Raw genomic sequence first — 25,097 nt, 5'->3', positions numbered from 1 at the left:
TCTGAGCGTTCCTCCAAGCACTTTCTTCCTCCACTGTTCCTTTCATACTGACTAGTAAAAGTCAAAGTAAATATAACATTGGCCACCATTCTGCTTAAGCACATTGGTTTGAACGGAAGGTTCCTGTTTTAAGTGTGCATTGATTTCTTTGTTTTATTTATGTTATGTATAGTCTGTCTTTCTCACAAGGACTCAAGGAGAATTGTGCAGAGCGAGTCAGTACAATCAACAAAATGGGGACATTCAATAACCAATGTATTAGGATTTTAGAAGTCTGGTACCACCAAAAAGAAGTGAAGCATAGCATACATATTCACATGGCACATTAAGCAGTATGATATTCACATTATAGGTTCCTAGTTACAGAGAGCCATATATAGCAGTATAGACCACTGTCTCTAATCATATTATCTGAGTATGTCTGTGAACCATTTTGTACAGTGCAATGCTATTACCTGCCCAGATAACCTCTCTTGAATAGTTCAGTAACTGCTTTATAACAGGTAGCCATCCGAAAGTTTAAGCAACAATACTTACTGAGATAAATCTGATTAACTTCCCTTATATGGCACCTGTTCCTACTCAGGCCTTCCTCAAGTATCTGAAAAATGGAGAGAACAGCCATGACCTGTTTTGAAGGGCTCGCCAAAAGGACTGTTGGCACAAATGCTTTGTTTCAAACTGACAAAATCTTACTCACAGGAGAGGCCTACACATTTTGAATGGTTCCTGTCCTGGAGATTATCCTGGCCAACTGACATTTGTCGCAGGCAACAGAGGAAGCACAATAGACTATATGCTTGTGTGCAGTTCCTTACTGACAACTGTGTTTATTATTTTATGACTACTACTGCTGCAGCAAAAAACAAGACACCCAACTAGGATTTTTTTTCTCTTTTATAAATGATTGTGAATATAGATCCAGTCTGTAACGACAATGTGATGGAACTGAGCTCATATGATCTGTAACTATGAAGTGCAAGTTGCCAAGATAGAATCATCCGTTTTCAGTTGTAAAATGACGAATTATTGAACACCCTTGCATACTGTCTACTACTCAGCCTCAAATACTTTTTGTAAATACAAGAATAGCGGAAGTCTGCTGTTCATATATCAGAATATATAATAATGATCTATTAGTCAGAAAAAAAGTGTGAAGAAGAAGAAGAAGAAGAAGAAGAAGAGGAGGAGTAGGAGGAGGAGTTTGGATTTACATCCCCCCTTTCTCTCCTGTAGGAGACTCAAAGGGGCTTACAATCTCCTTGCCCTTCCCCTCTCACAACAAACATCCTGTGAGGTAGGTGGGGCTGAGAGAGCTCAGAAGAACTGTGACTAGCCCAAGGTCATCAAGCTGGTGTGTGTGGGAGTGCACAGGCTAATCTGAATTCCCCAGATAAGCCTCCACAGCTCAGGTGGCAGAGTGGGGAATCAAACCCGGTTCCTCCAGATTAGAATGCACCTGCTCTTAACCACTACGCCACTGCTGCTCCTCTGTTTATAAGGAAGAGTCAATGAGTGTTTTCTTTACAATTGTATCAACATAAATGTAGACTTTAAATCATACATTCAGCTGTCCGTGCATTGAATGTAGCACGAGAACCATACGACACATGTATAAAGAAAAACCAAGTGCATTCTTTACACAGATTGTTCATGCATTCACTGCAACTCATGAACAGGGCTACTATATCACAAGGTGGAGGTGGAATCTAACAGTCAGGTCAGGAGAGAGCAGAAATGCCTGAACATGGATCATATTCTCCCCTCTTGATGTCCCTCCTGATAAAGGCTGGAACGTCCAGTTTTAGGACAGGGCTTTCATCCTCATCCTGGAATGCTCCTCTCCAAAAGTAGCAGTTTATTTCCTGACATAAAAGTGAGCTCCTTTAACAAAAAATTACAAGCTGAGTAAAATTTCAAAGAGTAGCTGTGTTGGCCTGCAATAGAACGGTTAGATTCCAGTCCAGTAGCACCCACAAGAGTTTTGGGGTATCAGTTTTCAAGAGTCAAAAGCTCCCTTTATCAGACACAGTCAGACTGAATCAGTAGTACAGTACAGTCTGGAGAGGTACCTCAGCAGGGTATAATGCCATAGTGACCACCTTCCAAAGCAGTCATTTTCTCCAGGGGAAGAAACTGCAGTAATCTGGACATCAACTGTAATTCCAGGAGATCGCCAGGCACTACCTGAAGACTGGCAAATCGCTTGTGCATAGAAAGTAAAAGTTGGAATGCAGTTATCAAACAGACTTTTCTGCATTGCCAACAGTTTGGAAATGGGATAGAAGCACATTTTAAAATTTGTTTTTTAGAATAGAATAGAATAGAATAGAATAGAATAGAATAGAATAGAATAGAATAGAATCTTTATTGGCCAAGTGTGATTGGACACACAAGGAATTTGTCTCCGGTGCATATGCTCTCAGTGTACATAAAAGAAAAATACATTTGTCAAGAATCATAAGGTACAGCACTTAATGATTGTCATATAGGTCTAGTAAGCAATCAGGAAACAATCAATAGTAATGAAAACATTAAATGTAAAATCATATAATAAAATGAAATATTTATACTGATACACCAACACATTAAAAAATGTTTAGTCTATCTGCAGTGCAATCGTTAGAATTCCAGACTAGGAGACCCAGGTTTAATTCTGCCATGCATGTTTGCTGAATAGCTTTGGGTCACCTGCTCTAATCCTTAACTCAGTGTGGTTGTTGTGAGGATAAAATGGAGGGGGACAACAAAGTTGCAAACTGCTTTGGGTCCCCATGTGGCAGAAGGGAGGAGAAGTGGCGTATAAACACCTAGAATTAATAAATTTCTGCTTTCCCATGAGTGTAGCAACCATGGGAGGAGCTGAGAAAATTCAGTTGTATTTCCGCCCTGCTTCACCAGCTGTGGTAATGTTATGGCTAAACTGCCACCTCTTCCAACTATAAACATCAAATTTTGCTCATCCCAACCATACATATTCAATGTATCCCAACGTATTTACAATTTGTCTATGAAACGCAATTAAAAGTATAAAAAGCATGCGGCAGTAAAATAATCAAAACCAGTTAGTGTAATGATGCAGGCCTATGACCCAGCTACCCTTTGTCCATAAAAAGAATCATTCAAGAGTAAACAGCCTCAGTTAATGACACAATGATCGCCACTTCTGACCCCACTAATTGCAGCTGGCTAAGATTTATGGAGATCTTTCTTCTGCAGAAAACATTGTTCTGCAATGTCATTCTCGTAAAGGGGCACAATTCACATTTCTAGTGATAGTACTGGGAGCAGTTGACAATCCTGATCATACTGTGCCTGTTTATTGGAATTTTTATGATAACAATAAATATGATAATAAGAATGACCTGTTCTTGATATCATTGTGGTTTGCTTGTTTCCTTTCCTGTTTTTTAGTATAAGGGGGATTTCTCTCTCTTTTTTGTCTCTCTAAGCAAAGAATGTCCCCATGTTTAATTCTACCAAAGAATTTAAATTGTTTTTGAGGGGTCTGTAGAATCTATTGCTACAATGAAACAAGGCTGTTTCGAAGGAGGATTCCTGCAGAGAAGCTGCAGAGTTGGAGTTCATACGCATCTTTGATATTATCAAATTTGGACTGTGTGAGGACAGAAAAGGGCTAGCTCAGTCAAGAGATCATCTCCTTTCTATGAGTTTATGTACACTATTCAGATGTACCCTACTTTGCTAATTCACGAGGAGTTGGGAATAGTCCACGCCCACACTGACTGGATGATTTACTTTTCTGAATGGATCTTGTTTTCATAGGTGATGTTTGATGTATACTGAGCCTTGTGGCCTCCTCTCCACCCCACCCCCCAAGCCCATCCCCCAATCCAGTCTGATAAAGAGAGGATGTAAACACTGTATGCATCTGACCAAGTGGGCTCTCTAGCTTGCCACAATAAATGAATTAGACTTTTTGTTATTTTGGTAACAGTGAATTAAATGGCTGCCTTTCTGAATTTTGTCAAGTCTTTAAAAGCCTTCCAAAAATCAATATGTTTAAAACACAGCAACTCTTCACTTTTGATATGAATTTTGTAGATTTAAACCATGCTAATGACGGCTAAGCAGCCCAATCAGGCATATAAGGCATTTCAGGGCATATAAGGCATTTCAGCAAATGAAAGGTATTTCAAGTTGAGAATTTTTTTTAAAAATGAATGAATGATTCAAACAAAACCTCTTCTTCCATTACTGGCTTCACGGCTTTGTTTCATTACTTAATTTTTAAAGGGAGTGTATTTATTTATACTTCACTTCTCTCCCCAATGGGGCCCCAACAATACTATTCTCCTCTCCTCCATTTTACTTTCACAACAACCCAGTGATGTAGGTTAAGACAAGAAAGAGAGAAAGAAAGAGTGGCCCAGGATCATTTATGGCACTGAGGGGATTTAAACCAAATACTGGCCTGGTACTGTAATCCCTGCACTATGTTCTCTTGTGATGTTCCTTGATTTCCCAGAAACTGGCTAACCACAGAAACAGAATGCTAAGCTAGATAAACTATTTGTTAGATCCAGTACAGGTTTTCTTGGTTCTCCTAACCAAAGCTGTTGCTCTGTTACCATTTGAAAAGATGAATAGGGTAATATAAATAGAGGGTTTCAGTTAAAAAGTAGCAGTGGGCAAGACTTTTGAGCTCTACGATGCATAAGGAAAAGGCAGAACAAAGCTGTTTACAAGTCATTTTTTTGGTCCACTAAAAACCAGTGGGCTAATTTTTTTAAGCCTTCTCTTTTGTACCTAGCCAAAGGAGCTAAAATATTTACATTTTACCCATATCTCCACTGTGTCTAACAAGGCTTCTTAAATGCTAGCCTGCTTCCTTATCAACAAATGTTGCCATAATTATAGTGATCTATTAACATGCAGAGGGACCAACTGTGAAAAGCAAATGAGTGAATTCCACCAAGAATCTCAATGCTACATATATGTGTGTGTGAGTGTAAAGTGCCTTCCAGTTGAGTCAATTTATGGTGACCCAGTAGGGTTTTCAAAGCAAGAGATTTTAAAAAATGGTTTGTTATCGCCTTCCTCTGCATAGCAACCTTGGTATTCCTTGTGGTTTCCCATCCAAAGCCAATCTTGCTAAGCTTCTGAGATCTTATGAGTTCAGGCTATCCTGGGCTATCCTCTCTCTATTCAGGTTTGATAAATGATTACATAAAGTTGTTTCTGGAACCACTACCCTTCAAAATTTGTTTTACCTTTGCCCTTCTTGGCTTGAACACTGAATGGTTTTCACATGCATGTTGTTATGCAGAGTACAAAACAACATTTTGAAACATTGCTTTTAGATGGAACTCCTATTCAATAGATATTCTCTTTCACTTTTACTCCCAAAGACCAGCTGTGAATCAAAGACGTCTCTGAGTCTTGGGTAAGAAGTTTTGAAATTCTATTTTAAGATCAGTTTCCCTAAAACATTTGTAAAGAATGCCTGATTACTTAGTGGCATGAGTTTAGAGGACAAAACAAATTACATCAGGGCCAAAATAGACGTAACTGGGCTGTATCTATCTTCTTCTGTTTTCTATTTATTTACATTTATTGCCTGCCCTTTGCCATAGTCTCAGTGCGGGTTACAATATCTGAGAGGCAGTATGGTACACTGATTAGACTGTGCTGGGCTGTTTAGGGACAGATCCCATTTCTCCCCTGGAAGGTTGGTGGATCATTCCCATTAACCCTCCCTCACCTACAGAAGACAAGCACCTGAATACTCTGTTATGAGATGTACATATAAGGGATGACATGTACAACAGAATGACTACATAAGTCACTTGGATCCCCATTAGGAAGAAAAGCAGGGTGTAAGTATCTAAATACAGAACTGTACTTAGCACAGATGTGGGCTGCAGAATCCTTCTTTTACCCCTTATATATACACACCCTGCCACTTACATTCTCATAGTATAACTCCTTCACCTCAACGAAGCTCTGGTGCATGGCTGGAAGGAAAACACTTGGACAAAGTAAGCACAGAGAAGTGAAGTGCTGGGAAAGAAATGGTTTTGTACATCCTCCCTGTTTGCTCTTTTTAAACAACTTCTGTTGTTTTAATCTATATTTATTGTTAGTAACTGCTGCTTAAGTTTTTAATAGGTTTAAGTTTTATGTTGTATTGATTTGCTGTCTCAGAGAACAGCCATATTGTGAGCCGCCTTGAGCCCTTCGGGGGTGAGGCAGCCTATAAATTTAACAAATAAATAAATAAATGTGAACCTGAAACACACACACTTTCTACATAATCAGGGCACATCTATATTTAAACTAGGAATCTGTCACTGTTATGTTTAATCTGCCCCAAAGTCTGTGCACTGAGTTTATTCCTCTGCATTGTCTTTTGATTCAGAAGAATCAAGGGAAAAGCTATTAAAAAGCAAAAAAAAAAAGTGGTATAGATGCATTTACCTTTAAAATACACTATTTTATAGCTTACTTTCATGCTGCTTTATGATCACATTGTACCTTTTTTACTTTGTGAGGCAGCTCAAGCAGGTGTCTGGAGAAGTAGACTTGTTAACTAAAATAATTCTTAGCATGGAATTATGCTACAATTCATGTAAAATTCTGAAGGGTGCACCAAATAAAATGTTAACAGAACTAAGGTGATAAAGGTCACTTGCTTATAAGATTAGGACATGGATCCTGAGCCACAAATTCTTGTATATAATGAAATGTTTGTACAGCCTACTTGTAATTTAACCATATAAAATATTTCATATTATTGTTTTTGTACAAATGCACAAAAATGACTAATCCAATAGGAAAGTCCCAAGTAATTCTACTCCATAAAGGTCTGAAGTTCCAAGGGATAACACGGTTTTGAAGCATCTGCAAAATAGTAATGCATGCAGATATTGCTAGTTCTCACAAGCCAGCTTGTCTTCTTTTTTAATCTATTCTATGCTCTATCCTGTAACGGCAGCGTAGCCAATCTGTATCACAGAGCATTCACACGGTGGGTAAAAATAACTCTAACATATTTCCTTGCCATGGTGCCTGCCATTTTCCTTTTGACATATTCAGCACTAGCAACAGGACTGGGTTGAAATTCGGACACAGGAGCCAGTGGAGTGTCAGTTATGTTTCAGTGTGGTTAAATACCCAGTTACCCAAGTTAAATGTTCAAGACACTAAGTGTTATGAAGATGTTTAATTGACACTGGGGCGGGGGAGAAGCAGTTCTCATCTCACAGAGATCAAATAGCAGGGTCCCCACTGATGTGAGTGAATGTGGATCACAGCCAAAATCGCCTTGCAACATTAATCAAGTTGTTGCAAGAAGACTATAGTTGTTTCCTTCTAATTAAAGCATTTAGGGTAAGCAAGAGAGGGGCTTCAATCACATGTAACTATCCCCCCCCTCCATTGAAGTGTTCATGATTTTGATGGGGTTATCAAATACATGATAAAACTGCAAATTCCAACAGTAGCATTTCATCAGAACACACAAGAGGGGCCCCGTGCATCGGAAAATGCAGCCGCCAAACAAAGAGACTGAGTTGCAATCTAAAGCATACGTAAGCAGCTTCCTCTGCATCACACTATGCAGATTTATTTCCTCTGCAAATAATACGCTTTCACAGAAATGTCATGGAAAATGTTTTAAGCATGTATGAATAAATCATTCCAGCGTCAAGAAAAGAGACAACCCAGTTCTTTTATATAAAAAGTCTACCACATTTATTTATTCAATACAGACATATTTAAAGACAAACCCTGAAAACCAGGAACAAACACTTGAACACTCCGTTACGAAGTGTATTATTCGATCAACAGCCGCTTCTGCTGATTGAGCCATTGAGTTCTGTTTGTGTGTTTGCTTTTTAATAAAAAAGCTTATTTTAGCTACCTTCTGTGAACAATGTGCCTCTTCATTGTCGTTACATTTCTGTTAAAATCAGCTGCTTTCCAGTTTCGATGGTCACATTTTTAAGCTGTTTTTACACAGTCGTAAACACAAAAGGTCTGTGTGTAAAAATGAAAGGGAAAGTCTCAGAAGAGTCATTCAGACTTATTGCAAATGATCTCATAAGACCATCAAAGACACAGGCAGATTTTCTTCTGTGTAAGAGGGACTGACTCACAAGGGAAATGGCTGGCAGTGTGGGAATCAGAGAGGGGGGTACAGAGGCAAACCTGATAACTCTTTGGCTGGGAGAGAGCCCCAGAGAGTTGGCCACCACAGCCAGGCAGAGCAAGCGGAGGGGGGTGGGGAGATTTCTTAGAAAGACTGGTGTAACATGACCCTGTTTCTGAGAATCCAGCTTATATGAAGAGGAGGAGCTCTTGGAAAAGGGGGGGGGGTAGGGAAGCACAACAACAATTTGGATCTGGCAGCGTGCAAGTCCTCAGGAGACTCCCAGCAGTTACAAAACACAGGGTTGGTACACAGCCCAGTCAAAACAAACTGGGATAGGATTACACTCTCCAACCTACTAGGGAGCACAGCAAGAATAAACAGTCTGGGTAGTCGAGGTAAAGGGTCACCTTGGCAAGAGAGATGCAACTCTGCAAACCTTTTATATTTGCGTTCAACAGCATACAAATCTCCCCACCCTTCCAATTAAATCCCAATATCTGACCTGCCGTTTGGCTTTTCTCCCCCACCCCACCCCCTCAAGTAACACACAGCTGCGAGCCTGAGAATGGTTTCACACAAGACAATGCCAAGCAGGATGGTCCCTTCTTGTGCCCCCCAGCCTCCCCACACAGCAGACTGTGCTGGAAAGGGGGTGGGGGGCGCATTAAGATGTCCAGACAAGTGCAAGATCCTGGTGCAGAAGGCAGATACTGGGTGGTCTGAACTTCTGATGAGGAGAAACTGGAAGGCTGCCGTCCAGGGTTGGGTAGCACCACGATTTCATAACAGAGGGAGAGAGCGGCAGCCCGGCTGGCGGCTCCCTCCTGACAATAAGCGATAAAACACAATTTCCTAGCAGTCTGTTTCAAGTATCCGGCGTCGCCTCCATCATGGGTCGTCGGGGATTTTGCTGCCGCGCTCGTCCTATCTGGGTGGGAGGTGGGGAAATGCAGAGTCTCTTCCACGGGCTCCCCCACGGCTCGGCCAAAAAAGAGCGAGGGCCGCCGGCGATCGTGGAGGGGGGGTGGCTGCATCCCCGACGGGGTCAGGGCAGAGGCTGCAGAGATGAGACGGCGAAGGCGGCGGCGGTCGGCGGCGGAGCAGCAGAGTCCCCTTCGCTGCTACTGCTGCGGCAGCTTCCCGTGGACGAGGCAGAGCTCGGCGAGCCCGTAGTGGAAGTTTCGCCCACCGCTGTCGAGGACGCGGAGGCGGCGGCCAGCTGCAAACGTCGGACGGCTTCCTTAATGAGATTGCCGGAGAGGATGAGCTGCTGCAGGAGCCGGTGCGGATCCTCCTCGTCGTCGTCGTCGCCCGCAGGTAAGAGAGGATGCCGACGCGACTTCTTCTTCCCCCCGGCGCTCCTCAGCCAGCCGCGGCCACACAGCTGCTTGGCGACCCGAGGGCTGCCTTTCCTGTCCGTAGACGCCGACGACGGCGGAGGAGGCGGCGGCGGCGGCAAGAGGAGCAGCGACGGCGGAGGGCGCTGATGAGGCGGCTGCCGGTGCAGCGAGGCTAAGAAGCCGAGCCCCCTCGGAGCCGAGTAAGGAGCCGCTCGGTCCCGGCCGTGGTGCTTGGGTAGCCGCGGAGGCGGAGTCCGGTGCTGGGCGCTCAACTGCAGCACCTCGCCCAGCTTGGCCACCAACGCGTCCACCTCCTTGGAGCCGATGCTTCCCCCGACGGGGCTGCTCTGCAAAGACACGGCGCGCTCCAGCAGCAGGAAGCGCTCTCCGCCCGGCCGCCGGCACGGCATCGCGGCCGCTTCCAGGTCCCCTCGTTCCCACCCGGGCTTGGCACGCGCAGCTCCTCCCGCCGCTGTTTCTGCGGCGCCGGCGTCTGCTGCTGCTGCCAACGAGGCCGCCCTCAGCTCTCTGGCTCGCTCCCTCTCCAAACACTCTTGTTGCTGCTGCGGTTGGTTTGTAAACAATGGATGACGTACGTGCCGGGCGCAGTCCACTGCAGGCACGGAGAGAAGGGGGGGACAAAGGCAAGAAAGGCACGGCTACCCAAAGCCTTGACCCCTCGCTGACTCTGGTCCTCAAGCCTCATATGACTGCGTCGATCCGAGGCTGATTTAGCGCCGACACGAACAGTCGCTGAGCAAACCTTGCTTTAGGGTTCACCTCCTTCTTTCATGCTCCCCTCCTGTCTGCGCCTTCGAGTGGCCTCTCCCGATTTTTCAAAAGCCGACGTTTAGGTGCGGTGGGCGGGGTTCTGCGATAGGCTGAGCGGAATGATTGCGGTGGGCGGGGCTGAGGTGATCACAGTGCAAAGAAATGAGGTCAGAGGGCGGCATGGCAACAAAACAGATGCATGGAGAGTAGCATGGGGTGCTGAGGTCCCCCATATTTAATTCTCTGAGTAATGTACACCCTGTTGGGCTGTTGGCCACTTTTGATTGTTCTGTGATTTTAATCTCTGTGGTTTTTGCCTCAATATTCCCTTTAAACTGTGATTTTTTTCAGGATGCTAATATATGCTACACTAAAACCATAAACACAACGAGCTGCCTTATACAGAGTCAAGCAATTGGGCTACCAAAGTCAATACTGTCTACTCTGACTGGTAGCAGCTGTCCAGGGTCTTGGGTGAAGGTCTTTCGTGTCCCCTACAAGTTAATGGTTTTATTGTAAATTTCAGGAATTGAATCTGGGTCTCCCAGATCCTAGTTTACTCCTATAACCGGACTATCTAGAAGGAAACTGTATTAAGGGGAAGTCCTTCAAAATAATTTTGCCTGTGGTTGTAAAATGCCTAATTTCAATATAGCATACACTGCTATATGCCACATTTTAAAAAGTTATTTCTCTGTGACTCATATTTACTTCATTTACACACTGCCTTTCTTATATTATTCCCCTCTCCATTTTATCTTAACAGACTGTGAGTTAGGCTGAGAGTGACTGGCTCAGTTACCCAGCAAGCTTCCACAGCAGATTTGAATCTGGGTCTCTCAGATCCTTGTCTGACACTAACCACTACACCATGCCATACTGACCCTTTAAAGTTCTTTTACCTTGATGTCTGTTTTTAATTAACAGCCTTCTAAATGTTACTGGCTTATGGTGTTGTTTTTTAACTAGTTTCAAGTAATGTTGATAATTCTTTTTAAGGACTGCCTTGTTATTTAATTTTCTGCTGTAGACATTTTTTGTAAATGCTCTTAATTTTGTGAACCAATAGAATGAGAGTTCAGGAAATAGATAAATAAATATTTCTGTGTAGTCAGTGGTCTTTTTTGACTCCATTCAACATGGCCTTTATATCAAAGGAAAAATTAAAAGGCTCGTTTGCCAACATTTGGTGGATCAGAACTCCTAGATTATTCTCTTTCTACTCAGAGATTCTACTAACATTGTCAATGGGACTATTTCAGAAGGAACATGCAATCTTTGAATAAACCCTCAAAGAGTTCATTCTGAAACAGTCTGGGCTCCATGGCATAAATGACTGCCTCTGCTGCTGCAGAATGGAGAAAATAAGAAAAAGACTATTTTCCAGAGCGCAGTGTCCCAGAAATGTGGGGAATTAGGATGAGGCAATCTGTTTCCTTAGAATCTTTTATGCTCTGTTCAAATACTGTAAATTGAAAAGGAATGTTTCTATTTTTCATTCACAGATGCTCTAGAGTAGAAAGGACTCTTGTGCCTAGACCTATTTATAATTCCCTTTATAACATTCTCTTGCAGACTTCCATCTTCATTTTATTTATATTTCTCCTGCCAGATAACTCACAGCTTTATATGCAGTGATGCTGCTCTTCTTTTCTGTATGCACAACAGTGTCTTCCTGTCCAGCAGGGCATTGATTTACAATTTTTCCTTTGAGATCACAGGCTGCATTATCAAAATTATCAAAAGTGAATCATGTCAGCTCTGACAAGTTCATTGCATGTATGGATTCTTTGTGAGAATGATCTAGTAAAGAGCACTAATGGGGGGGGAAGCTTTGGAGTGGCCATCTGTTCAAGATACAAATATGTAAACAAAATTATAAAGGAACAAATGATAGAATTGTAAATCTGCTTAGTCTTAAGTAATCCTCACTATCAATATACTGCAGATGACCTAAGCAAATAAAGTTTTTGCCTAATTCTCAGTCAAGATGGGAGAAGAATATTCTCAGGAATGTGTGCAGGTTATTGTTGTTATTCTTGCAGGTTGCCAACTCCCTGGAGAAAAAGTACAATGTCCCTTTAGTAAAGACTTAAAAGAATGTTGTTTACCAGGTGGAGATATTTACTTCCATGCCATGAAGAGCCTCGCCTGCCCATTTCCACACATTACACTTTTATTTAAAAGGAAAGTTTTATGACTTACCTAGTTCTATTTCTGGGATTGCATGTATAGATCTTAATCAGTCTTCAATTTCAAATGTACTCTGTTCTACAGAAAGATGACAGTTCAGTTAAGAAAGTTGTATGCTACTATATTAGAATATAGTCTTGAATGGATATGAGAATTATTCCTTTTTATGCACTGCTTTTAACAAAACTATTATTTTGTGCGTTATTGAACATGGTACTTTGCTACAAGAGCATTTATGTCAAAATGTATTTTTACTTTCAAATGAATGAGAGGAGCGGGGCTAGGTATGCACGAGGACCCAGATGGATCACTTTACAACAAAGAAGGTCCGGCATGTTTTGTTCTGTGGTGGGGGAATATACAATCTTATCATTTTTAAGTGGAACAGAGTATAGTAGCTTGTATCAGTCACAAAATTATCATAAATGGAATCTTACAAGGGTAAGGTTTCTGTGACTGCAATCCTAAGGATAGTTTCCTAGGAGAAAAGCCCACGGAAAAATATGAGGCTTGCTTGTGAGTAAGCCTGCTTAGAATTGCTTCCTAGGTGATGTAGATGTGAGTTGGGAGGCACTGTAGCTCAGTGGTAGAGCGTCTGCTTTGCATGTAGATGGTCCCAGTTTCAACCCCACTTAAAATGATTGGTAAGAGGTAAAGTGCTCTGCTGGAGATCCTGGAGAAATGCTGCAAGTCACCGAAGACAATGTTGTCCTTAATGGGCCAATGATCTGACTCAGTTTAAGCCAGCTTCCTGTGTTTTCCTGTGCTAGAAATGCCCTTGTTAGGAAACAACTTCTAAAAAAGATGACCTTGGAGTATGTTCCATGCTTGTGAGTCTATGATACTCTAGTTTCTGAAAATGAAACAAACATTTATAACAACTGCTGAAGCACTTAAGATTGCTAAGTGATTATCAAGCACTGACCAATCCCATGTGTACAAGTCCACATACACAAAGATAAGGGATTTGCTCTCAATTGTATTCCTCCTGTTCTCAACAAATATGTCATATTAAAGTGTTCAGCAATGATCAGCCAGACTTGTTAGCTCATGAAAATTAACTCTTGTACCAACTTATACTCGAAGTCCATCCTTTCTGGGGAAGAACCATATCATGGAATATAATTAAGCAAAAGTGAACTTAACCCAGTACACCACAATTCAGCTATTATCAAGAGCTAGGGGGAGAATGCATATAACTCCCATTCTGCAGTCATTCTATATTCAAGATACTAGTTATCGCATACAAAGCCCATCACAATCTTGGTCTTGCATATCAGCAGCACTGCCTTTCTCACTCTGCTCCACCATGAGAGCTATATTGGAATTCTCTCTTCCACCTTATCTATCTGAATGTCCCCGCCCGCTGTCCTAGCTTTCTGCAAATTATGCAGAACTTAATTATTCAGTAGGACTTTTTTTACACAGGTAATAGGGCTGTACAGCAATAAAATGGTTCAGAAGAACGCTTTGGCAAAGAGACAAGGACTGCAGACTGTGTCACTGTGCACTTTATATAGGTATACCCCTACTATGTAATTTCTGGATCATTAAACTTTGTCATGTGTGAATGCTTCATTTCAGCTGTTCCAGATTTCACTTCACTTTCAGATTTCTGCCATCCAAACCCCATTGCACTGTTTATTGGACGTCCCATCCTCGATCATACTGACTTACACTGTGTTATCAGTATTGGGTTTCAGTAAGAAAGGCAGACTATAAATAACACGAATAAACCTTAGTTGGATCTAGAGGCATAGCGCCGGGGGCCCCACGATGCACCGGGCATGCGCCTCTGTGGAGGCGTTCTGGGGGTGGACAGGAACTTGGAGGGGCACGGGGCGCACGCGCGCACTTCCCCCTTGCTTCGCCCCTGGTTGGATCACTGCAGGAAATTTGAATTATCTAAACTGCAAGTGTCCAAATTAGCATGTTAATGTTGGATGCTGTCCACCTCTCCCCCTAGGTTGGAATCAATTGTGTATGTGAGGGGGTGTGCAGTTGGACTTGTTGATGCTCTGTCTTTTAGACCGTCTTGCTCTTTAGACATCAGCCAAGTGAAAATGTTTATAGTATGGAGGTAAGAATGACCAGCTGCTAATATTTGCACATCAGATGGCTGATAGAAAGCACAGGAGCTAGTAGGAAAGTTGGCAGTCCTCGGAATTTGGACATCTTGATTCTGGGCATGTTTACTTGGTAGTAAATCACACTGCATTTAATAGTACATTTTCCTAAGAAAGTGTGCATAAGATAGTAGCCTATGTGTAGATTCTGCAACTGTACTAATAACTTTACTATGCTTTTCTACTGATTTTAACAATTTCTTCTCAAGCTGTATGTGATCTAAGAGATGTCTAACTTTTCCCTCCTCTCTGAGAATCCTAGATCACCCACTGAAGTGGATTAGTAGACTGAGGACAGACAAGAGGACTTCTTCACTTAAATAGTAATTAACATGTGGAATTCACTGCCACAGGCTACAGAAATGCCCACTGCTTTAGTTAGCTTTAAGGGGCGGGGGTAGATACATTAATGAAGGATAGGTTCATCAATTATATTAGATACTATTACTAAACTGAACCTTCATTTCAGGGGAACAAACTCCAAATACCAGGGCACAAATCAAAAATTGGGATGTTTTGGACTCTGAGCACTTCTTAGAGGTCTTTTGTGGATGCCAAGTTGGCCCCAGAGAAACAGGATTCTGGACTCCAGAGATACAAATGCTAAGTTCTTATTTTCTTATTTTAAATTTTATTGCATGGACGTCCAGCGATATCCTCTTTTAGTCTTATCACAAAGCGGCCAGCTCATCTGATCATCTTTACCCTGCTAAAATGGATATCTATTTATTTATTTTACCCTTTAATTTACAATTTATTTGTCTTCAAATGACATGTGACCAGATCTTGTTTTATAGAAGGGAAGCATAGCATAGCCTGAGGAATAGTGACATGGTGATGTCACTTCCAGCCACACAGCCAGAAGTGATATAATGGGATGCTGTTGTACCCATCCTCCCATTTCCCCCCCTGCTGACCAATCAGTGCTGACAGGGGAGCGCTGGCAAGGCCTCTGATGCTGGCAGGCAAAGGGCACCAACTTGACCCAGTTGTGTCCTTTTGGCATATCCTGCTTCATAGAGTTCTTGTGATGTGTAAAATGGAAGAAAGGGAAATCCCTTTATATTGCTCTGAGTGCCTTGAAGGAAGGGGAGGTTAAATATGTAACAGATAAAAATGCAGAAGTTCCCTGTTCAAATTACAGACATTGTTCACTGGTCTGTATTGGCTCTGCAAACAATGAAAATGTTTCACTTTGAACAGCAAAGTTAAACTTGTTTACAGTATCAGCCAGGTTTGACTCCTCAATCCAGTCACATGCTCTCTGTCTAACTCATCTCACAGGAAAAACAATATAAGCTGCTTGGGGTCTTCATTACCATCTATAGTTTTCAGCCACTGGAATATCACCAAGTAGAGAACATTTGACAGTCAATACATAAGGCCTGCAAGTTTTGGCTGTGCTGTTATATTTAAAAATATTTTCAGCATGTTTTCATTAGAGCTGGGAGTGGGGTTGTTTGCTTTTTGTTTTTATTTTGTCTTGCTTCAGAGGCAGTTGTAATTTCGGAAAGGGATTCAGAAATGTTTCCTTTGACAATCTCTTAAGCAAACTTAATTATAATAAATCCATACAAGCCACAATCAATAGAAGACTCCATAATAGTGAATCATAGTCTGTCTCTTTCTTGGTATTTGGAAGACAAGATCTTCTGCCTGAGGAAGAAGGAAGCTTCCTTTGCTTGTGACTCAAGATACTTGTGCGGCTCAAAAGTCTTCACACTGAACAATATTGTAAGTATGTGTTGCATTAATTCTTAAACTTTGTAAGACTGAATGTGCATCAATTAATAAACCTTCTGTTCACCTCCTTGGGTCTAAAAGTATGCTAAGAACAGATATGAGTGTATATTGTGATGTGTATTTAGAAAAATAAAGTAAAAGGCACAAATATTAAATTTGTTTTTAAAACTCTTTAAAGTCCACTAGGATTTCCATTTTATTGCTGTCATGGTTCCCATATATTTTGCTGCTGTACCCAGCATGACCATGCAGCAAAGAATGGTGGTGGGAAGTGTCATCGCCGCAGTCAGTTTATGGTGACCCCCATAGGGCTTTCAAAGCAAAAGATGGTCAGAGGTGGTTTGCCAGCCACTGTGGATCAACCCTGGGCTTCTCTTGGTCTCCTAGTACCGCCTTTCCCAGTATGTTCCTCAAAGAGCCTTGCATTCAGTGAATAACAACTTACTATATGTCTCACAGAAAGTTAAAAGTGTGGTCGGTAGTGGTGTGACAGAAGTGTGTGCTTCCACAATAGAAAATAGTCCACACGAGAAAGGAACTACCACCTTGGCAAGCAGGTGGGCAGAGTGGGGAGTTAGGTTGGGGAGGCAGAAGGAAGCCGAGGTCCTGTGTTTGGGTGTGGTGTTTTGGGAGGCTGGGAGGTGGCAGGTGGGAGAATGGGGATACTTGGTGTTTGGTATCAGCCCTGTGCCCAGAGACACCAAGCAGGCCAAGAGGAAACATGCACCTCCCAAAGCCCCCCTTGCAAGGCTTGCTTGGAGGCTTAGCACCTTCTGCAGGAGGCAGGAGGTTAGGCACCGACAAACCAACATCGGCAAGGCAAAAAAAAAAGTTTACAAGCCCCTAACTGGAGATGGCAGTGGGAGGCAGCCAAGAGTCCACATGAGCCCTGTAGACAGTTCAAAACGAAACTTGGGCAAATGAGCCAGAGCCTCCACCTGCCATTGTGAACTCTGGGAGACACCAGCCAAACTGGGGAGCAGCAAACATGGCGCTTACCTGCCTGTTGCGTGATTGACTTGCCTTCCTCCCTTGCCCACTGGCTGCCCTGTTGTCTTCCTGCTGCTGCCCCAACTCCTCCAGAGCGAGTTGCCCTGAGCCCATAAGGGGAAGGGCAGCCTATATATCAAATAATCCAAATCAAATCCCATTCTAGAACTAACCAGATACGAAAGGGTGATCTCCTACTCCAGTGATAACCGGAATGAGATCAGGTAGTCTAGGTCAAGGTCCAATAAAACTGCAACCCAGTAAATTACTACAGGAACTATTTAAAATTCAGAAGCCACAAGTATGGGGAGTTAAACCCTTGTTTAGATATGTTGCCATTTCCCACCTTGCAAGATAGCTTATGCCTTTACAAAAGTGATGGCAAGAAGAAATTCAGTAGGTGCAGCACAGAAGTTCAGAGATGGGAAATGTTCAACGTGCTGAATTCTGATGAAAATGCATCTGTTAACCTTTTGGTAAGAAAAAAGTATTTTTGGATTCACTAAGAAATTAATGTAATGGGGAAGGGGAGGAGTGGCATTTCTCTTCCGATCAATCTGTCACACATTTTATTTCACTCCTGGGCATCAGTTCAACAATTTGCATTACAGTGGTGGGCAGAACTTCTGTACCTCTTGCAAATGTGCAGAAGAAGGGGCTTTGGCAAGGCATGCTCAGTCTCCCCAAAATTCCTCTTCTACAGAACTGTTACCCAAAGAAGATTCCCACCCTCCTTTCTATCTGGTACCCCTAGCTGTTATTTGAGCACAAATTGTCATTGAGAAACAAAATGTTAATGCATCTTATTAGCATGAAGTTTCTATATACCTTGTTGTTTTTCCTGTGTGCTGTTTCCTCCACCTTTAAGAATGAGAAAGGTATGCCTTATGCCACTTTTTGTGTGTGATGTGCTCTAATTCAGTTAAAAAGATTACAATGATTTGGATTTTTTTTTAAGTTGCTTCACCAGCTATCCTCCCAAAGGCCCTGTCATGGTGGGAAACACTCCAAAATAAAACAATCAAGATAAATTGTGGGTGGGGACTACAGTTTTCTGTGGGCTAAATGTATTTTAAAGATATGTAAGGTCCTTTGTGTGGTTGAGGGAGGAGTTTAGATGGAAAGAGGTCAGTCAGTCCTAAAAGAACCTGCAGGCAATTGGTATTCTGATTATGTCACACTCCTAAACAGACAAAGCAATGACTGATGTTTGGAATTCCTCAGGGTCTGTTTGTTTTAGTAATGCCCCTGAAGGCCATTTTCACTTAAACACTTGGCTCCTAATATATAAGCAACTTCTCAAAATACCAAGGATCACCTGAAGGCAGATCTGCTTAGGTTTCCTTTATGGTTGGGCAGTCTAGTTCCACTCACTAACTGGCTGCTCTATATTTTCTAAGCAACCAGGATGCAGTTTTACATATTGTTGTTTTTTACATTTAAAGATATTTATAGCTCCCCCCCCCCCACATTTATCAGCACAGGTCCCAAAGTATCCAGACATCACATAAAATAAAGAGCAATACAGCAGCCAAATATATATATTTACAGAGAACACAGAGAACAATATGATTTTTTTGGCTAGTGCCTAAAAGAGAATAGGCACCCGGGGGATCACTGCAGAGAGAGAATGCCATAATTTTGGTGCTACAACAGGAAGGTCCTGTCTCTCATATTCATCCATCTGACTTCTGAAGGTAAGTGGGCAAGGTCACTGAAGTAAACTTTCATTTATATCTGTTTGTGCCTTGTCTGTCTGTTTTCATTTCACTGGTGCAGTAGAGAGCAGGCAATGAAAGAAGAATGCTGTTGGGTTTGGTTGACCTGGCTGAGGTTTCTTGTTTCAAATGACAAGACCCATGCTGTGTGAAACATTTTGAACATTATGATATTGAATCTATTGCTCTGGCTCAGTTCTGTCTGGACACCTCGGACTGCAACAGGTTTTGCTGCAGTTTTTTTCCCCCAACAGATTTTCTCTGCCCTTTGTTGTTTAAGACTAATGCCTGAATTTCTGGGTACAAAAGAAAAGAATATATTAGTTGGTACCTGGGGTCTAAACAATATATTACTGTACAACACTGCTGCTTCTATTTGAACACCAACAAAAGGGCTTCAGGTGAAATCAGGAGATGGTTACATAATTGCACAAAAGGAGATGTTGGAAAATAGCAGCCATCTCATACATATTCAGTAAAATCAGTGAATCACCCATCCATTTTTGAAGCCATGCGTACGGGTTTTCGGTGTGGCATCATTGCATTATGTACCCTGAATTTGAGTAATTTTATCACTCGGATTCTTTACATAATCTCATTGGAATGTTCATAGTTCTAAAATAAGTCCTGTTTAGTCGCTAGGTACACTTAAATCAGCTCACCACCTACACTGTGCCAGTTATATCCACGCTCTGAGTACACTCAGAATCTCTTCCCTTCCCCCACTCATCTAAATTTTGTTTTTTGTTAGGAATGCAATCCACCAAGCTTTACAGTCAAATATTTTACAGTGGTTTGAGTGACGCTTGTAGAAGATCATAGCTCTGTAGTAGAATATGCTTGCTTTGCATAAATACAGTGCTGGATTTAATCCCTGAAACAGCCAATTGGAAAGGGTCCTGGGTAGGAAAGGCCTTTGACTGAAGTGTGGCAATTCTGGAATAAACAGACCAATAGTGTTATAAAGTTTAGCAGCTTCATATGTCCGTATTTTTTCCTTTTGTTTTTGGTAACTCTGAAATTCTAATTTGCCATCAAAAGCCATTTGGTGTTGCTTGTCCTAGACACATTCACAGACAGCTGTCTTACTATAGTGCTAAATCTGGAGGCGGGGGCAGAATTCTGAAAGAAATACCAATTGGCATAGTGTGATGCTGTGCAACAATTACTCTTCTGGACTATGTCACCCTGTAACTCTGTTGTTTTAACCGGAATCACTGTAGGAGCTTGCCTTATCTAGCTCTAGTCATGCACAAATTATCTTGTGCAACAACTAGACAGGGGATATCCATTTCCATCTGCATCAATAGACACTTCCGTCCAGTTTGGTGGACTCTGTGGTATTATACCCCACTGAGGTCCCTATCTTCCCCAGGTTCCACCCCCAAATTTCCAGGAGTTTCCCAGCCTGGAGCTGGCAACCCTACTCCAGCTCCAATCCCCTGCCAGTGGCCAGGAGAGGGGGGACCTGGTAACCCTAGATCAGGGGTAGGGAACCTGCGGCTCTCCAGATGTTCAGGAACGACAATTCCCATCAGGCCCTACCAGCATGGCCAATTGGCCATGCTGACAGAGGCTGATAGGTGTGTCCCTAAAATAGATCCGCAGGTATGGATCGGCCAGGATCTAGATCACACATGCGCCTGGTGTTCAGTTCAGGGAGCTCAGTTTCCACCGTCGCAGGGAGTCAATTCAGATCTGAACTGCAACATATGAGAAGGAATTCAGGCTTCATCCCCCCTCCCCCCTCCCCCACTGCACACAGGTATAACCCCTTAGACTGTATCAGCTGAGGAAATCGGTGTGTGTGCGAGAGATAAAGCCCCTTCTGATATGCTGGGTTCCCATTCCAAATCAGGCAGGAACTTGATTTGACTTCATGGCCCTGGAAAGGGTGGGGGGATGCACACATAAAGTGTAGTGTGAGCTCACTCACAGGGTACAGATTGTGTTGGGACTTGTGGATGCCTGGTCCTTCATTTCAATTGTAAATTGGCCTCTTATTCTTTTTTAAATCTATGATTCCATGGCTGCTTCCGGACAGCCATGCTGGGTCATGTACGCCGACCCAACCCCCCCCCCCCCCGGGACCATTCGCATGAACGGTCCCAGGAACGACAGGGAAGACGGCGCCGTGGAGCGCCATGTCGCCGCCGGATTGACGTATCTTCCCTGCGACTGTCCAGTGCATCGCCGAGGCCAGGGAACACACTACCCTGGCCTGTGCGACTGCTCCGGAGTCGCAGGACGGGGGGGCATGTCCCCAGGCCTCGGCGATGCGCCGGACGGCTGCAGGGAAGGTACGTCGATCAGGAAAGGGGGGGAGGGATGGCGCCTTCCAGCCACTGCTGTTCGCACATGCAGAAAGGGCCCATGTTTCCATTTAGTTTTAATGAATCATCTTTTTGAAGCACAGGCAGGACAGGCACAACTAAACCCAAACGCAAATTCGATTGTACCATCCCTCAGTTCCAAAGCAGCATGTAGCTGTTGAACCAAATCAGATGGAGGAAGCTTAATCGAGTCCAATGAGCTGATCCCCAAGTAATGTATATAAGATTGCAGACCTTGGTGCTGTTTCGCTCCAATAGAGCTAAGAGAGTTCAAATCTAAACATTTCCTTATGGACCTGGCTGCTTTCCTCATCTTTCTAAGCAAACACAGCTTTACCAACCAGTTTTCATGCAAGGGTTTCTTGCATCAGATGCAGACCAGGTTTTCTGTGTTGTTATTTTTCACCATGTTTTATCATATGAGCAAGAATTAAATTTTACAGCTCAGTGCTCCATCATCCTTTTTGCAGATGATTGGTAAAATGTATCATTATCAAATTACACCACAGAAGTAGGAAGGCAACCCATTTCCTGTTCTTGCCTAGACATTCACTGCCCCAATCAATGTTTCTATAAACAATCTGCATACGAAGATCAAAACTTGGCAGGTTAAAAAAAAAATTTCCTGCTAAGATTTAATTCCTCGCATTTCCCATTCATCCTCTATAAATCCCATAATGTCAAGGACTCGGATTCTGTTTCCTTTTCTGAATCTCCAAAGCAGTTTATAGTTGTTCCCAAGAAATGTATTAATACCCTTACAGTTATTTATGTTCTTTAAATTAGCAAGGACATATACAGTAAGCAAAACCAGGCCAGGACACATTCGTGTCTGATTATGTCACCGGGAAAGGAACTGCCTTCTACCCATAACATTCTCTGGGTTTTGTAAGATGATCCCAGCTTCAGTGGATCATATTATAATGCTATGCAAAGTTAATATGAATCACTGAGGAAGGATTCCTGCCCCCCCCCCCTTCTCAGCCACCATTCGTACTTTTGTAGAATCATTTTGCTTGTTTTTTTCCACTTCTTCACACTTTTTATAAACATTTAGAGCTAATGTTCTTTACAGCGAAGATAGCCAAGTATGAGTGGTTTGTACACAGAGACAGTAAAAGGGATAGAAATTGAACTTGTACTGAGAAGGCCAAAGTTCAAATCCCTTCTCAGACATTTAGATTGCTCTGTGTGCAGGGGCGTAACGAGGCAGCCCTGGGAAAACTGTAGCCCTGGGCAAAACCTGAGTTGGATGCCCCCTCCCCCCCATGGGCGGCCACTCCACCACGACCAAATTTTTTTTGCACCAGGATATTGCTGCCTGCAGGGGGTGCGCTTTCAGACATATCGGCACCAGAATTTCAGCATATCATCAGGAGACTGTCCTTATGCTACTCCCCAAGTTTGGTGAGGTTTGGTTCAAGGAGTCCAAAGTTATGGACTCCCAAAGGGGGTGCCCCATCTCCCATTGTTTCCAATGGGAGCTAATAGGAGATGGGGGCTACAGTTTTGAGGGTCCATAACGTTGGCCCCCCTGAACCAAACCGCACCAAACCCTGCAGAGAATACCATCATCTCCAGATGATACCCTGAAATTTTGCCACATTGCCGATACAGCAAATGCACCCCTGCAGGAACTATCCTAGAAATTTGCCCAAGAATCTTTGTTCTGCATTGGAGTTTTCTGCATTGCCCGCTTGTTGTCAATGGGGTTGCAGGCTGTGGGAGACACACATTTCTGAAGGCACAGTCTCAAAACTTTCAGGGTCTCATCAGGAGACTGCCCTAATGATACCCCCCCAAGTTTGGTGCAGTTTGGTTCAGGGGGGCCAAAGTTATGGACCCTCAAAACTGTAGCCCCCATCTCCTATTAGCTCCCATTGGAAACAATGGGGGGTAGGGGCACCCCCTTTGGGAGTCCATAACTTTGGAATCCCTGAACCAAACCTCACCAAACTTGGGGGATAGCATAAGGACAGTCTCCTGATGATACGCTGAAATTTTGGTGCCACTAGCCTAAAAACTGCGCCTCCTGCAGGCCAAAAATGGAAAACCACTAAAATACCGAAAAATGAACCCAGCATTTTGATGCCCCCCACAAGGTGATGCCCTGGGCAGCTGCCCACCTTGCCCAATGGGCATTACGCCAGTGTCTGTGTGTCCTGCCCCCACCCCTCCAAAAGAAAAACTGCAGTAATTTTTGTTTCCACATATTATTGTTGTACAGTTATCCAACTTCTGGGGTTTGCCCAGCTTTGCTGCATTTGTGTCTAAACTCTCTCTCTCTGACAATGGTGTGCACAGGAAGATGTAGACTTTTGGATCTTCTGGCTAACAGCCAGTGCTGTTTCCTCCCATTGCTTTGTGCCTTTGTTTCGAATTCCAAGCTTCCATATTTTTGTGACTGTTATGTCCCTTTGCGTGTGTACTTCTGAAGGTGGGAGAGATCTTTAGGTGCAAATAGGGATTATAGATCTAGGAGTTCATTTACATGTGTGGACTTTCCTAACTACCCATTGCTATATACCTCAACTACACATTGCCTAGTACAGGGGTAGGGAACCTGCGGCTCTCCAGATGTTCAGGAACTACAATTCCCATCAGCCCCTACCAGCATGGCCAACTGGCCATGCTGACAGAGGCTGATGGGAATTGTAGTTCCTGAACATCTGGAGAGCCGCAGGTTCCCTACCCCTGGCCTAGTATATCGATTCAACCATGATGGTGAGAAAATTGCTTTAAAAAATGAAATTAAGAAAGATTGGCTCTGTGCCTTTAAGAATAAATTGATGGGCAGAGTTAAGATAACCTGCCCCGGAGAGTTTGCTGCAGAAAAGCGCTGTGGAAAGAAGTGACTCCTCGCATGTAAACAGAAAAATGTGAGCCCACTGGAAGCCCACTGTGCAGAGAAGAGTCTTGAGGTAAGTGTTCCATGCGTAATGGGCCATAGACACCAACAAGTAAACTGAAGCCCTCATATTGCCACAATTCAAGAGAATCTGTCTATGTTGTTTCTTCTTGTCTAATAATAGGGCAGTCTGAAGTGTCGTCATTTTCCCATCAGGGAACCCTATTGTTTGTTTGCTTTACTCACTTCCTGAGATACCATTCTTCTAGCACATCAGGACTTCCCTTCAATTATGTAATACATTTTCTGTGTGACCCAGTTATGTGTGCTACAATTCCAATAATGAAGTCCAATGCAGTTACTTCTCCCTTTCCTCCCTCTCAGATTATGTGACATTTCATATAACAGAACCAAAAAGAAAAGCCAGAAACAGATTTGGGGAAACAAATTTAAAGCTTTCTCCTCTGACTACCATGCGCATTTCCTTTTCTTGATAGTAGGATTGGGGGAAGAAAGGAGCAAAAAGATCAAGATATAACCACTGATATAATTTTGACTTTTATCAATTTAAGCTCATGACCTTAAAATAAACATATCGAACCCTTGCACTGCCTATGTTCAGTGATATTTGGAACACTCTTTCGGAGTCTACAACTAATCAATGTGCCTTTGAATTGTTGTTCTACATTGTTCATAGAACTTTTCTTCACTCTAATAGTATTTCAGAAGGGGATTCAGTTCAAAGATATAAGGTGGTGCAGCCCATCTGTGTCAACATGTGAACTGAATAGTTACAAACAGATTGCACTGGGGTGTGTCATAAAACTATTGTTTGGTTATCAAAGTTTAGGGTATTCTCCAACATGCCACAAGCCACTTGCAACTGAGATAACCAGGCAACATATGCCCAGTTGCAATG

At 42.9% G+C, this 25,097-nt stretch overlaps 1 protein-coding gene across 1 annotated transcript; it reads right to left on the bottom strand.

Moving 5' to 3' along the window:
* Positions 1 to 7,692: 7,692 nt before the first annotated feature.
* Positions 7,693 to 10,307, bottom strand: LOC125439346 (GSK-3-binding protein-like). The gene has a single exon (XM_048508416.1). The coding sequence runs from the start codon at positions 9,864 to 9,866 to the stop codon at positions 9,162 to 9,164; it is 705 nt and encodes a 234-aa protein (XP_048364373.1). The 5' UTR covers positions 9,867 to 10,307; the 3' UTR covers positions 7,693 to 9,161.
* Between the last annotated feature and the right edge of the window lie 14,790 nt (positions 10,308 to 25,097).

The sequence above is a fragment of the Sphaerodactylus townsendi genome, linkage group LG09, assembly GCF_021028975.2.
Source record: "Sphaerodactylus townsendi isolate TG3544 linkage group LG09, MPM_Stown_v2.3, whole genome shotgun sequence".
Taxonomy (NCBI): Eukaryota; Metazoa; Chordata; class Lepidosauria; order Squamata; family Sphaerodactylidae; genus Sphaerodactylus; species Sphaerodactylus townsendi.
This window is presented reverse-complemented; position numbering and strand designations above follow the sequence as displayed.